We start from the raw sequence: 15,856 nt of genomic DNA on the forward strand, positions 1-15,856 counted from the left end.
TAAAGGCTTGAAATTCCTTTTTAAATTCAGAAGCACCTTTTAGGAACCAGTGTCCTTATAGTAAATAATGATGTATTTATGGTTTGGAGGAGCCTACTGTTTTATTTAAGTCTTCTTTCTTCTGATAGATATAAGTAAAATTAAATTTCATGTCTTTATTTAAAAATACTATTTGTCAGCCAGGCGTGGTGGCACACACTTGTAATCCCTGCATTTGGGAGGCCGAGACCGGAGGATCGGGGTTCGCAGACAGCCTCAGCTACTTAGTGAGGCCCTCCATAACTTAGTGATACCCTGTTTTAAAATAAAGAATAGGCCGGGCGTGGTGGCGCACACTTGTAATCCCCGCACTTGGGAGGCAGAGACAGGAGGATCGCACAGGTTTGAAGCCAGCTGTGCGCGCTGGCTTAGGAGACCCTGTTTCCAAATAAAAATGTAAAAATAGGTCTGGGAGTGTAGCCTGGAGGTAGAAGGGCTTCCAGGAACCCCAGTACCACAAAAAGAAGAAGAAGAAGAAGAAGAAGAAGGAGAAGGAGAAGGAGAAGGAGAAGGAGAAGGAGAAGGAGAAGGAGAAGGAGAAGGAGAAGAAGAAGGAGGAGGAGAAGAAAGCTGGCCGTGGTGGCACATGCTTGTAATCCCTGTGCTTGGGAGGCTGAGACAGGAGGATTGCACAGGTTCGAGGCCAGTCTCAGCTGTGAGACTTTCAGCAACTTAGTGAGACCCTGTTTCCAAATAAAATACAAAATAGGTCTGGGAGTATAACCCGGAGGTAGAAAAGCCTCTAGGTTCCACCCCCATACCACAAATACATACATACATGCATACATACATACATAAAATAAAATAAAGAATAAAAAATCGGAGGTCCCTGGGTTCCATCCCCATACTCACAAAAATAAAAATAACAAAATAAATACTATTTGTCAAATGATTCCATGTCAAATGTTTCCAGAAAAACTCATTTTTCTGTCCATCCATCTTTGGTATGTGAGTGCACCTAGAAAGCCAGCTGGAAAGATTGCCAACAAAAGTTATTTCTGGATGTGGAATTTGGAGTGTGTGTGTGTGTGTGTGTGTGTGTGTGTGTGTGTGTGTGTTGTGCTTCTTTAGTACTTGCTATTTACATTATTAAAATTAACTTGGTAACTTGCATAGTCCGCATGTAACATTTTTAAACAAGTAAAATCACTACTTTTTATAAAGTGTTGCTCCGGCTTGTGCCATTAACAGCAACACGTGAGTTTCACCACAACCATGTCAGTGCTGGTTGTTAGACATTTTGGATATTTATAGCTGAGGTAATCAGATATGTCAAATATGAAATGCAAGCCTTTAGTAAAAGGTGAAAGATTTGTACAATCTGAAGAGAAACTAGAGTATCAAAATATAAACCTGAGCCGGGCCTGGTGGCGCACGCTTGTAATCTCAGTACTTGGGAGGCTGAGACAGGAGGATTGCACAAGTTTGAAGCCAGCCTCAGCTACTTAGGCTTTCAGCAACTTAGCAGAGGGCCCTGGGTTCATCCCCAGGACCACCAATATATATAAATATACACATACATACATATACCTGTAGTGTACTGATTATTTGTTCTGTTTCTTTGGGTCCAGGAAGCATCTATGATTTTTATTTCCTCAAACAAGGTAGTGGACATTGGGAAGCATGGACAGAGTATATCACCAAAGAGGAAGAAACTATCCCTGCTGGTGCCAAGGTAAAAAAAAAAGTATTGACCACAGGATCATGGTTTCTAGAATCAACCAAATGTCCTCCAAGGTGGGAAGTAGACATTTTAAAGAACTTTAAACAGTCTTAGGTGGGCATTTTAAAAACCTTTCTTTAGAAAAAGATTACGACACAGCTGTGTCAAACCTTCAAAAGCATGAACTTCAGAATGAGACCTAGGTTTCTTACTCAGCTTTAACTCTCTATCTCAGTGTATTCAACCATAAATTGAAATGAAAATCATTGAAATTACCACAAAGATTGAAGGCAGAACCCAGGAGCATGTGGCACATTCTAGGGAAAAGATCAGTGTTTGTGTCTATTTTAATTATTATTTCCAATAATAATACCAAGGGGACATTAGTCTACCTACCAGTCATCTCAGCCAAAAAATATAAAGATCTTTAACAAAATCTTCAGAGAAAGATGTTCTTGATCAGAGTTCTCAGAAATGCAGGTTCTGATTAATGGGTTTTCTGTGTAGTCGATAATTTACCTATAACTCCTCATTTCAATCCTGTGGAAAGTCTGTAGAGGTATGCACTGTTATGCCTCTGTTAGTAGTATCTAGTGGACATAATTTATCTTTCTGGGTTGACTGCAGATCTTTCAGGTCCTGGATAGGTAGACAGTAAGTGGGAAAGTAAGAGTATTGACAAGCACATCAGACACCGGGCTACACCACTGTGGAACATGAGGATGCAGTAATCATGGGCTAGTGTGTGCCGACTCCAGGACAAAGCTCAGAGAGTTGGGCCACCTGAACCTCAAGGATATTAAAACTTGCTAAGTTCATACGGATAAAAATCCAATGTAGAAAATGTTTCATCTCTGCTTGGAATTTTTTCAGAAAAAAATTTCTAATTATTTGTCAAATAACTGACCTAGATAACTGACCTAGTCCCTGAAAATAAAACTCTATGAAGCCCAACTTGCTTTAAAGTCTCTGGTGCAAAATAGAGATATCTTGGACCTGGTTCTGCACTGAGCATTGCTTACTGACTGAGTAGCTTTGTTGAGTTAGCCAGCTTTCTTGAGGCTTCGGTCATATCGTTATACGCCTACTTCAGAGGGTTACTGGGAAGACTTCAGGGGGTAACGCAGGAAAGGCATCCATAGATCATACCTCTTAATTCTCTTCTCTAATTCAGTTATTTTGCCCCACCTGCTGCTATGCTTTTGGCCAAATTACTTATCAAAAGAAGCCAAGCCTTTGTCTACAAAGTCCCTGCAAGCTGCATAGACTCAGTGGCACTGTCTGCATTGCTGTCTAGTTTGGCTGTCAGGAGAACTTCTTACATGAACTAGTGTGATTGGTACTCCCCATAATTGTACAACAAAACAGCCCCAAGCTCATGAATCCCCTTCAGCCTAGACATACAAGGAGACATCCATGTATCACATACATTTCCTATGTTTTCTGGTCCTGTGGAGGGACTAGTTTAACCAAATAGCTGATGACAAGGTTCAGGCTTAACAAAACTAAGCTAAGGTACGGTGTTCTATCCAAAATAATAGGGATTCCAGGAGCCCAAGACCAGACCCTCACAGTCCAGTTGGGATTTGAAAACCAGGAAGAGTATGTGCAATCCCCGTAGTGGACAAGGCAAGGGCTCTGGTGGGCATGGGTCATCAACCCAAACATCTGAGTATCAGGGAAGCAGATCAAGAACAAGCACAGGGAATGGGCATCCAGAGTCCCCTTCACCCTCTGAGCCAGGCGGTGTCGATGGCACATGGGAAGTAGGAGCTTTTGTCTAGACAAAGGCAGACAGGTTGCTTCAAAGACAATATCTATGGACTGACCCTTATTGTAATTTTTTAAATAATAGGACAGTTCAGTAGTTAAGAATGTAGACTTTGAAATCACCCAAGCTGAGATGCAAATCTCTGCACTTCCACTTATTTGCTGTGTTAGTTGGGGAAATTAAAGAATGGTTTTGAACCTCCGTTTCTTCATCTGCAAAACAGGGACAATAACACCCATCTTTACATGGATGTTCTAATTTAATCTCAAACTAGCCCTGTGTATTAGGTACCATTATTACCCCTACTTCACAGAAGAAGAAACTGAAGATAGTAGGGCGATTAAATATTCATTCAAGATCATAAAAGATTGGGATAGAGTTAGAATTTGAACGCAGGCCCTTTGCATGCCAAGACCCATTTTCCTGTGGCCAGGGCCAAGATTCTCCCATGTCTTTGTGATACAGGTCTCAGAACTCATCATCCCCACAATGGAGACAGCTCGGCAGTCCTTCTTCTTGAAAACCTACCTGGACCATGAGATTTCGATGCTGTTTGTGGGTCCCACGGGCACTGGGAAATCAGCCATCACCAATAACTTCCTTATTCACCTCCCCAAAAATATCTACCTGCCCAACAGTATCAATTTCTCTGCCAGAACTTCGGCCAATCAAACCCAGGATATCATCATGTCCAAGCTGGATCGACGACGGAAGGGCCTTTTTGGTCCTCCCATAGGGAAGAAAGCAGTGGTGTTTGTGGGTAAGGGATTGGCTTGGGTCTAGACAACACCAGGTTCTTCTACCCCCAGCTGTAGCAAATTGGAACTTCCCCTTATAGGCTACTGTACAGTCTTTTTACTCTAAGAGTTAACATATTTCTGTTTAATATAATTGGATATTCCTTCCATCTCCTTCTTTTACTCTCCTTCCCTGCTTCATTACTTTGTTCCTTCCTTCCTTGTAGTTAGTAGCAATTCTAGACAGGGTCTGTGGTGTTTTCCTTCTTTATTCCTGTTGGAGCTCAACTATTACCCATAGGTCAAATTACTCTGTTGGAGGCTGAGATTGTAGCTGGGTGATAAAGCCAGTACTTAGAAAGTGTGAGGCTCTGGGTTCACTCCCAACATCTATTCACATTGATACATGTGGATTTTAAAAAAGCATATATAGTAGCCAGACATGGTGGCAAGTGCCTCTAGTCCTAGCTACTCTGGAGGCTGAAGCAGGAGGATCACTTGAGCCCAGGAGTTTGAGGCCAGGCTTAGCAGCATAGTGAGACCCCATCATCAAAAACAAAAAGAACAGAAAAACTGTTGGTTGGGGGCTTGACTACTTACCATTTGTGCTTCCAGCAATTAGCAAAATATTTAGCATGTAGTAGATAATCCATATATTTTAGGTGAGGAAGATGGGGAAAAAATTAAATGCTTGTTGTTGATGCCAATCCGTGCATCCCATAATCACAACAGACAGATATCTCCATATGGCAGGAAAGCCCAGAACCCAGGAAAACCTCTTCTTGTCTGGTCAGAATGTCCAATGACAGAACCCTGCCCGGGGTGTGGCTGACACAACTGAGCACAAACTCTCCTGCAGGGGGAATAGTCATCTGTGTGGCTGGTGCTTCTCTCTGCAGATGACCTCAACATGCCAGCCAAAGAGGTGTACGGGGCCCAGCCCCCCATTGAGCTTCTGAGACAATGGATTGACCATGGCTACTGGTTTGACAAGAAAGACACAAACAGACTGGACATCGTGGACGTGCTGCTTGTGACCGCCATGGGCCCCCCTGGGGGTGGAAGGAATGACATTACTGGTATGTGAAGGAGAGGGCTTATTCTTCCACCACCCTCCTCCAGCACAGCTGGTCTTCTCGAGTAGAGGGTAGGTGCAGGACACTCTGTCCTGAGAGAGCATGGAGTCACAGTGTGCTTAAGACACAGCTGGAGGGATCTGGGTCAGCTCCAGATTTCATATAGAAATTTGTGTGAAATCGGATGGGAGATGACAAGAGGATGCGAGGAGTCCTTGACTAGGTGCTGGAGAATCACGGACTGTCATATGAAGAGAGCGTAGTGTGGCCAGCCTGTATTTCAGGAGAGAAGGTGGATTTGAGGTCAATCAGGGATGCATAACAGAGTCATCTTTTGTATTTGTTACAGTTCTTTAGGGTTTCCAAAGACAGAATACCTAACCAAAGTGGCCAAAGCAAAATAAGTGGTAATAATAGCAAATAAATAAAATCCCTCCCAATCATCTAATAGTTCAGAAGTATATCTTGCTTTAGGGACAGCTTGATCCATCTACTTCTATACATTTTGTACTTTTACTCCGATAGACATCCTTGGTTAAGAATCTTCATATCATTTCCAGACGTAGATTCTGTGACTTTGGACAAATCTTTCATCTCTGGCACTGAAATGTTTTATCTGTAAAATAAGGGTAATGGACAGAATGGAATGATCTCTTTAAGTACTAAAGTCATCACCTTCAATGTCAAGGGTAGAGTTGAGGGGTGTCTTTGCCTTAGGCTCGGCTATGGCAGGATCTACAGATCCAGAGACGGGGAGGGAGCAGTGTGAATAGAACTTCTGCCATCCTGTAGACGGTTAATACAGCTATCTTGAGCAATCCAGGACCACTACCCACATACAGCTCTTGAGTACTTGAAATGTACCTAGTGAGGCTTAAGAAATTCATTTTTAATGTCACTTAATATAAATTAATTTAAGTTTAAACCTCTTCCTGTTGCTCGAGGCTGACACACTGGACAGCATAGCTACAAAAGGCAGTGGCACAGAGAAACTGACATCTATCCCAGGGTCACTAGGTCCAGCAAGTGTAATTGCGTACAAACTCAATGTGTGTGTGTGTGTTTTCTAGGACGATTCACTCGCCATCTGAATATCATTTCCATCAATGCCTTTGAAGATGAAATTTTAACCAAGATTTTCAGTTCTATCGTTGACTGGCACTTTGGGAAAGGGTTTGATGTGATGTTCTTAAGGTAAAAAGTCCCTGTGTCTTCCTAGATATTGACCTGGGGATCTGGCCTTCTCTTGACCTTCTTTCTTTCTTCCTTCTTCCTAGGTATGGAAAGATGTTGGTACAAGCTACTAAGACAATTTATAGAGCTGCAGTAGAAAACTTCTTGCCAACTCCCTCCAAGTCACATTACGTCTTTAACCTGCGGGACTTCTCACGGGTGATCCAGGGGGTACTGCTCTGTCCTCACACCCACCTGCAGGTCAGCCACTGTCACCTCTGTTCCCACCATCCTTCAACAACATGTTGAGACATACAATGCTTGTAGGAATCGCTAGCTTTTCTTAAGCATTTAGCCTATGCGAGACATCATGATAAGTATTTTATAAGCATTATCTTGATTACTCTTCACTTCTACCCCAGGACTTAAGTACTAGCACCTCAGGTACCAACTTCTATTCATTCTAATAATTAACTCTGAACTCTTAGGATGTTGAAAAATTTATCCGGCTTTGGATCCATGAGGTGTATCGGGTCTTTTATGATCGTCTGATTGACAAGGATGACAGAGAGGTCTTTTTCAATATGGTGAAGGAAACCACCGCCAATTGTTTCAAGCAGACTGTGGAAAAGGTAAGCCAGATTTGGTGACCATTTAGCCTCAGAAATGGTCCTGAACTCCAGGACTCACCCCCTCTGCTCTCAGATCTCAGGAACTGGTAAGGCATGCATCAACTAAACCTTTGACTTGGTAATATTTTACTTGGTCCAATTTTGCTTCATGTCTATAATAACATATAAGTTTGGGTCTATTCAAATGAGTTTAATACATGATATTGTTTATGCTTATTTAAAATGCATTTTAGAGTCAATTCATTTAAGAGTTGAGAAAAGTAAACAAACCTAAGTTTTTATAGTTTTACCAAGGCCCACATGAAAGATGTTCATGGTTTTCTATTTGTGACTATTTTCTCTTTTCTGTTTTGATACAAATTGTTTAAAACCTGTATATTTTCATCCCTTGGTTCTTCCTTCATTGCTAAGAATCTGTGGTTTCATCACAGAAAAATTGTAGGAGTGTTCAATATTATATCCAGAGGCTAAGTGCAGAAGTATTGCCAGGTTCTGATAGCAGGAGGAGGAAACAGCTAAAACATTCAGACTCTAGGTACAGAGCAGGGCCCAGGGATAGTGCTTACACTTCTCTTTGGTTAGGGAGCAAACACATGAAAAGTACTGCCATCCTTCACCTGCCTTCTCTGGGGACCTTGAAATCTGACCACCAGTGTTTAACTAGTTAGTAAATAGATGGACCCTCCCTTTCACACTCTTTCTTCATAGTCTTGACAACCATCAGATTCACATAGTATGTTTTAAAAAACTATTGCAGAACCATGACTTGAAGGATGTACTCAGAAGAAACAAACACACCTCCCACTCCCTTCCATGCCTCCCTCCCCCATCAGCCTGGAGACAGCTGGCCACCTGACACTTATCTTTCTCACAGGTGCTCATTCACTTGTCACCCACCGGAAAGATCGTTGACGATAACATCCGTAGCCTCTTCTTTGGGGATTTCTTCAAGCCAGACAGTGATCAGAAAATCTACGATGAGATCACAGACCTGAAACAGCTCACAGTGGTCATGGAGTACTACCTGGAGGAGTTCAACAACATCAGCAAGGCTCCCATGTCCTTGGTTATGTTCAGGTTTGCTATTGAGCATATCTCCAGGATCTGCAGAGTCCTGAAGCAAAACAAAGGCCACTTGCTCCTGGTAGGCATTGGGGGCAGCGGGCGGCAGAGCGCCACCAAGCTGTCCACGTTCATGAACTCGTATGAGCTGTATCAGATTGAGATCACAAAGAATTACTCAGGCAACGACTGGCGGGAGGACCTAAAGAAGATCATGCTGCAGGTCGGAATAGCCACCAAGAGTACTGTGTTCCTCTTTGCTGATAACCAGATCAAGGATGAGTCATATGTCGAGGACATCAACATGCTTCTGAACACGGGTGACGTGCCCAATATCTTCCCAGCAGACGAGAAGGCCGACATTGTGGAGAAGATGCAAAATGCTGCCAGAACAGAAGGGGAGAAGATAGAAACCACTCCTCTTTCTCTGTACAACTTCTTTATTGAGAGGGTGAAAAAGAACCTTCACATTGTACTGGGTGAGAAGCAAACTCAGTTTCCCCTGTTTCTCCCATGTGTTTTATTTATTTTTTATTTTTAATACATATTTTTATTGAAAATAAATGGTATATATTTAAACTGTACTTGGGGTCCTCTCCCCCCACCCCTCTTTTCCCTCCCCACCTCCCACCAATGATTGTCCAGGGTAACCATGCCTTATTCATACTTTTACACATATTCGAATGTGGACCCTCATCAATCAAGTTCAGCCTTCCTCCTCTCCTATCTTTCCAATCAAACTTAGCTGAGGTTTCCTTTCCATTATCTGGAGTCCCTCTGGTATCCCCTATGCTCCCTAGTTTGGGCATATTAGAGGAAACATATGTCCCTTCTCTTTCTGTACTTGGCTGATCTCACTTAACATAATGTTCTCCAAGGCTTTCCATCTTCTTGCAAATGACATGATTTTGTTCTTCTTTATAGCTGAATAGAATTCCATTGTGTGTATTTCCCATAATTTTGCAATCCATTCATCTGTTGATGGGGACCTAGGTTGGTTCCATATTTTGGCTATTACAAACTGTGCTGCTATGAACATGGGTATGCATATGTTGCTGTAGTTCTCTGTTTTCAACCCCTTTGGAAAAATACCCAGGAATGGTAGAGCTGAATCATATGGTGGATCTATTCCCAGTTTTCTAAGGAATCTCCACACAGATCTCCATAGTGGCTGCACTAGTTTGCACTCCCACCAACAGTGTAAAAGAGTTCCTCTTTCCCCACACCCTCACCAGCATTTGTTGTTTTAAGGTCTCCTAAATACCCAGTGGGTTCCCTTACAATGGTCCCAAAGTTGAATGAACCAAAGCGCCAGCCAAGGGTCAGCCTGGAGTTCTCCTAGCAATTTTCCCCACTCTTCTCCTTAACAATGATTTTAAACTTGCTTCACTCTTGTGAACTAGAACTTGTGTTTAATACTTCTCTCATTACCAGCAATTTTTGCCTCCTCACTGTCTCTCATGTCCACCCTTTTATCTCCAGCTACATCACCTCCACATTAGCTAAACCACCATCATCTCACACAGACCTCAGCTCTGCAACCTTCTAACTGTTCTCTCTACCTCCACTCTTGACCATTCTAGACCTTTCTGTTTTACTGAGCCAGGATGAGTTATTTTTTATGTATTACAAGTATTATCATTGTATGCATGTGTAAGTGTGCACACACACATCTTAGTTATCTTTATGAACCTGTAATCTAATAAAGCCTCTTACCAGACTATCCCCTGTACTTTCTCTACTTCATCTTTTTTGTTTTGTTTTGTTTTGTTTTTTGGTGGTACTGGGGTTCCTGGAAGCCCTTCTACTTCTGGGCTACACTCTCAGACCCATTTTATACTTTTTTTTAAATTTGGAAACAGGGTCTCTTAAGCCAGCGCGGCCGGCTGGCTCCTAACCTGCGTGATCCTCCTGTCTCCACCTCCCGAGCGCGGGGATTACAAGCGTGCGCCACCATGCACGGCTTCTACTTCATCTTGAACCAAACTCCTCTTCTCTCTAGTCTTTTTTTTGGGGGGAGGGGACAGGGGATTGAATCCAGGGCTTTCTGCTGTTTCTGAGTTACACCCCCAGTGCCATTTTATTTTTATTTCGAAACAGGGTCTCGCTAGAATGACAAGAGTCTCACTATTTGCTGAAGCTGTCCTTGAACCTGCTATAATCCTATCTCAGCCTCCCAAGTACCAGCCTCCTAAGTACTGGAAGTATAAGCATGCGCCACCATGCCTGGCTTTCTTCTCTCTATTCTTGAGTCACCCTGGTCAACTCATACACCCCCCTCTGCATCATGCTTCCTTCCATCACACTGAGTCTAACTAAACAGACTTGGGCTGGGATTTGGGTTCTAGACCCCCAAATGTGTGGTTGGATGGAGATGGAGTCATAAAATAGCTGATGGTAACTTTTAAAAAAAAAATTTTTTTTTGGCAGTACTGGGGATGGAACCCAGGGTGATTCTACCTTCAAGCTAAACCCCTAGCTCTATTTTTTATTATTTATTTTGAAACAGGGTCTCACTAAGTTGTAGAGGGCCTCACTAAGTAGCTGAGGTTGGCCGCGAACTGCGATCCTCCTGTCACAGCCTCCCGAGTATGGGATTACAAGCGTGAGCCACCACCCCCATCTGATGGCCGCTTTATAAGTAACCGTATATACAGACCATCTGTGACTTCCTCAGGTCTGAGTCAGCACAGAGCAAGTGGGTCAAAGGGCTCTAGCCACTCTGACTAAGGAACCCAAGGGATCCAGGAGGGATGGTAGAGTATATGGGAGACTAGTCAGAAGACGATTGCCATGCATTGAGATCCCATCATAAAATTACATAAAAATATCCCATGATTCCCCCAAGCTTTCCACAAGCTGATCATGGCTACTCACAGCTACACCCCTGTAGTACTGACAAACACAATATTCCTCCCCTTACCCTACCAGAATACTTGGAAATACCTCCCCCTGGTTTCTCCCTGCCTTGGAGAAAGAGAATTAACAAAATCTACTTTTCATTAGCCATGAGTCCGATTGGGGACGCCTTCAGAAACCGCCTGCGGATGTTCCCATCACTGATCAACTGCTGCACAATTGATTGGTTCCAGTCCTGGCCCACGGATGCCCTGGAGTTGGTGGCCAATAAATTTCTAGAGGATGTGGAGCTTGAAGACAGCATTCGGATGGCGTGAGTATTCACTGCATTTTGGTACCTGGAATATTCTGGTCTAAAAAAATCAGATATTGGCTCTATGTTGTTGTTTTGAAAATTCTCAATTTACATATTAAAATGTCATATATGATGATATAGAACCACATTTAATTAGATATTTACTAAAGCACCTTTTCTGGAAAAGAATAAATTATCATTGTTCAGGATTGTCCTGGAGATGCACTGTTATAGCTATGAGGACCTGGAACTAATAGTACTATTATTTCAATTTTCACCAGAAACGATCTTGCTCCCAAGGGGCTGAAAATTGGTCCACATGAAAAGTGAAAAGATTTATTTTTTTATTTTAGATTTTATTTTTATTTTAAATTTTATTTTTACATTTATTTTTATTTTTAGATTTATTTTTATTTTAGATTTTATTTTTTATGTATATGAGGACAAGTACACCCAAAAAAAGCACTTAATTCTGGCTCAAGTAGGAGAAGTGGTAAGATGTCAGCCACACTGGGTGCTCCATGAAGGCAATCCAGCTAGCATGTCTACTTCTAGATTCTTAGTGTCTAGGATCTAGATCCTTAGTGTCTAGCAAGTGCTAGAACTACTTAGTAGGTTTAGTTACTGTTTACTAAGTGAATTCATAAAAATGGAAGCAGGAAAGGTCAGATTATCCCTGGCCTTCAACTCCATTTTGGGAGACTTTAGACTGCATTTTCTAGACTGGAAAACTGTCAATTTGTATGCACAGGCTCATGGGTAGAACTTAGTTGATTTGGTGAATATGAATGGGGACAAATTTCTACAGACATCCAATTGGTATTTTGCATTCCCTTCAGTGATGAAATAGCAGTAAACCCAGTTGGATTAGAAGGGTCTGTGACTTTGTTACCAGGTGGAAGACAGTTCTTTTCCTAACTCATGTTGTTACTACAGAAACCATCGTATATCACTTTCTTCAAATCTATGGTGGTTTTCAGACCCACTGCCCAATTTAGTTATTTAACGCAGAGGTTGGTAAACCTGTTGGTCCATGGTCATGTTCAAATCACAGCTTGTTTTTGTCATTAAGGTTTTATTGAAGCACAGGCACTCCCATTTATTTACATATTTTCTATGACTGGTTTTGCATTACAGCTGATGAGTGGAGTAGTGGTGACAGGCACCGTGTGGCCCCAAAACACTAAAATATTTACTATCCTGCCCTTTCCAGAAAAGTTTGCACACCTCTGATTTTGTGTATCAATAAGCGCACATACTACTATATTAGAAGTTTACTTCTCAACTTTTTGTCCTACTGGGAATTGAAAACAGGGGCATTCTAGCTCCCAGCTATACCCCTATCCCCATTCTTTTTCTTTTTTCTTTATGTTGGCACATTGTTACCATACGTCTTGATAAAGTTCAGGGTAATAGAGGCATATATGTACACAGAACTCAGTGAGCCCTCTCCAGTTCCCTCCCCTCTCCCTCCTCCATCCACCTTCCAGAAGGACTCCAGACAAAAGCGGAGAAACTTTAGCGGAGTGAAGTAGGAGACCTACCCAAGGAAGATGGGAGGAGGGAGGAAGACTTGAAAAGGGAAACACTTCAATAGACACGATGTATATGCACAAACTTACCGATGCCTAGCCCTTTTGCAAGCATTTTATTTTGAAACAGGGTCTCACTAAGTTGTTGAGGGCCTCACTAAGTTGCTGAGGCTGTCCTCGAACCTGTGATCCTCCTGACTCAGCCTTCCAAGTACTAGGATTACAGGCCTGTGCCACCATACCTGGTTAGTTTTCGAAATATTTTGAAAAGTGTAATTTAATACAATTGGTTTCCTTGGTAATCCAATATATTTTATTTAATGCATTTAAAAACATTATTTTGCTAAAACCAATAGTCTCCAGACTGTCAAGGTTCTACATAGGCCATCGTCAAAGGAATCAGAGAGAGGTATCATCCTGCACTGAGGGTCTGGAGCACTCCGGTGATTAGGCCATCATCAGTGTCCTTGCCTTCCCATGCCCTCACATTGGTCACCAAGGGCGTGCTAGATCTGCCTGCAGGATGTTGGGTCCCGCCTAACCGCCTTGGTGTCCCCCACAGGGTTGTCTCCATGTGCAAATATTTTCAGGAGAGTGTGAAGAAACTGTCGGTCGATTATTACAACACACTTCTCAGACACAACTATGTAACCCCCACCTCCTACCTGGAACTGATTCTGACCTTCAAGGCACTCCTGAATAGCAAGAGGCAGGAAGTGGACATGATAAGGAACCGCTACCTGACCGGCTTGCAGAAACTTGATTTTGCAGCTTCACAGGTGAGCACTGCTGAGACAGGGCACAAAGAGGCGCAGGGCTGCAAGGATGTCATGAGGCACTTGCACTGGGCCAGAAATTAAGAGGGCACCAAATAAAGACATGCTCTGATCCTGCGTTTGCAAAGTTCACTGTACATGCCTGTTTCTAGCTCAGAGCCCATGGGATCCTGTCTTTATTTAAGATTTTGATATTTTACTCCTCATGGATATTTTTTGGGGGCCCTAATCTTTATTTCTTAAAATGGTGCAGTAAAGTAGTACTTGTCTTGACTACTGAGTATTTTGGTGATCCTTTAAATTTTGTGCCTGGAGCAAAGCACTCCCTCACCTTATCCTTGTGGGGATCTGGGCAGAATAAGGCAATGATAAGAGCAGGGATCTGTGGGATCATACTTGCTCTACAAACTCCCCAGCTACAGAGCCTTGAACATGTTATCCCACCTCCCTGAACTTCTGTTTCTTCTTCTGCAAAATATGATAGTAGTTTTTTTTTTACTGCACAGGGCTATGACAAGAACGAAACAAGCTGACACAAGTATATATTGTCCTTAGCAAAGCATATGAGTTATTGTTAAGTGGCTTGAACCAAGGCGATGGGTTGATTTGCAATAGGTTGGCCTGTTGCCAGATGCAGCAAACCTGAACACTGTGACAGAGGGATGGGAAAGAACACCAGGGTGGCCTCCGTGGCTCTGCTCCTGGGGGTGCTGGGGCCAATGTGTGGTCCTCAGCTTTTAGACAGCCACTGTCTTACTTATTCTTCACAGCCTTAAAAAATGTAGCTTTAAAAAAAATATGTACCCTGACTCTGTTAACCAAGTAACACATGTTAATCATATCAGAGATAACGGGCGGGCCTACTCCTGCATCAGGTCAGCGCCAGATAGAAAGACTATTGGCTAAGCAGGAAAGGAGAATCCTTATAAATCCTTATAAAAACTGTTCTGTATTCAAACACTGCAGGGCCTTATTTTCAAGGCACTCCACTGCATCCCTCTGATGCAGTGCTTTATTAATCTGTCCCTTCTTCTTTCTACCTTTGTAATAAATAAAAAGTTTTTGAGCTTGCAAAACTAAAAAAATATTTTACTTTTGGTCTACCACTAGAAGAAACAAGGGAAGAAACTTTACCTTTAAGTTCTTTATTAGTTTAACATTGTATGACTAGTGCCAAGAACAGAGCTGCATAATTAGAACACATATCATGAACTCAGTAGCTCAGTGATAAAAGATCCAAGAGACCGACGCCAGCCAACAAATCTACACCCAGCACCACGTCCAGATCATGAGGCCATGTTTTCTGCATATGTCATAGGGTAGAGGATCTTTTCTACTCTGGCCAGCCTTGCCCTTTGGGGCCTTGGCACAGCTGACCTTAGGTTCCTTCCGCCCCTCTGTTTCTGCCAGGTGGCAGTCATGCAAGTGGAACTGACCGCTCTCCAGCCTCAGCTCATCCAGACCTCCGAGGAGACGGCGAGGATGATGGTGAAAATTGAAGAGGAAACTAGAGAAGCCGATGCGAAGAAGCTTCTGGTGCAGGCAGATGAGAAAGAAGCCAACGCCGCCGCCGCCATTTCCCAAGCCATCAAGGTAGGAGGAGCTGAGAGGAAATGGGGGAACTGGTCCCGCAGAAGCTGGACAGGCAAGCCCACCTTATACATGAGACCCAGGAGGCTCTGAGAAGGTAGGCGACCTTCCCAGCGTCACATGGCTAGGAATGAAGCAAGTCTTTCTGACACCTGCCTCTCTCCAAGAAACATGGCTGTTCTCCAAACACTCTCCCTCTCACTCAGAGTCAAGGAGACAAGACTCAGGCTGATCTAAACTCATCTGTTATTACTTTCCCCTCATTGCTGTTCTGGCAGGCTGGCCTCCTGGCTGTTACACCATCACAGGAACACTCCCACCCCACGGCTTTTGTATTGACTTCTCCCTCTGCCGAGAGGGCTCCCTCTTCAGATATCCACGTGGCTGGCTTTGGCATCTCTGTCCCAGTTTTGCGCAATTGTGCCTAGCACATTTTAGATGGGGAATGGATATATAGTGAATGGCAGAATTTTGAACCCAGAGGAGACCCTATTTGGAGGTGATTCTTAGATACCAAAGAAGTCCTGGCCTAAGTAGGCCAAAGAAGGGTTTGGCCTACGCTCAGATAATAGAAGAAAATCAGATGAACATTGATATGATATTACATATTTCTCAAAGCACTTTGGAGCACACAATTCTATACGAGTATCA

At 42.9% G+C, this 15,856-nt stretch overlaps 1 protein-coding gene across 1 annotated transcript in view; it reads left to right on the top strand.

Annotated features, from left to right (window-relative positions):
- DNAH3 (dynein axonemal heavy chain 3) overlaps positions 1-15,856 on the top strand; it is a gene marked incomplete at its 3' end in the record, with an annotated part of 165,802 nt that overhangs the window by 115,395 nt on the left and 34,551 nt on the right. Inside the window, exons 41-50 of the mRNA XM_080704314.1 lie at positions 1,611-1,714; positions 3,939-4,233; positions 5,110-5,289; positions 6,357-6,480; positions 6,564-6,720; positions 6,948-7,091; positions 7,966-8,632; positions 11,160-11,325; positions 13,402-13,618; positions 15,026-15,208. Of these exons, the coding sequence (XP_080560440.1) occupies positions 1,611-1,714; positions 3,939-4,233; positions 5,110-5,289; positions 6,357-6,480; positions 6,564-6,720; positions 6,948-7,091; positions 7,966-8,632; positions 11,160-11,325; positions 13,402-13,618; positions 15,026-15,208 (2,237 nt within the window). The remainder of the gene's footprint in view (positions 1-1,610; positions 1,715-3,938; positions 4,234-5,109; positions 5,290-6,356; positions 6,481-6,563; positions 6,721-6,947; positions 7,092-7,965; positions 8,633-11,159; positions 11,326-13,401; positions 13,619-15,025; positions 15,209-15,856) is intronic.

This window comes from Muscardinus avellanarius, assembly GCF_963383645.1.
Source record: "Muscardinus avellanarius genome assembly, chromosome: 10".
Classification (NCBI taxonomy): Eukaryota; Metazoa; Chordata; class Mammalia; order Rodentia; family Gliridae; genus Muscardinus; species Muscardinus avellanarius.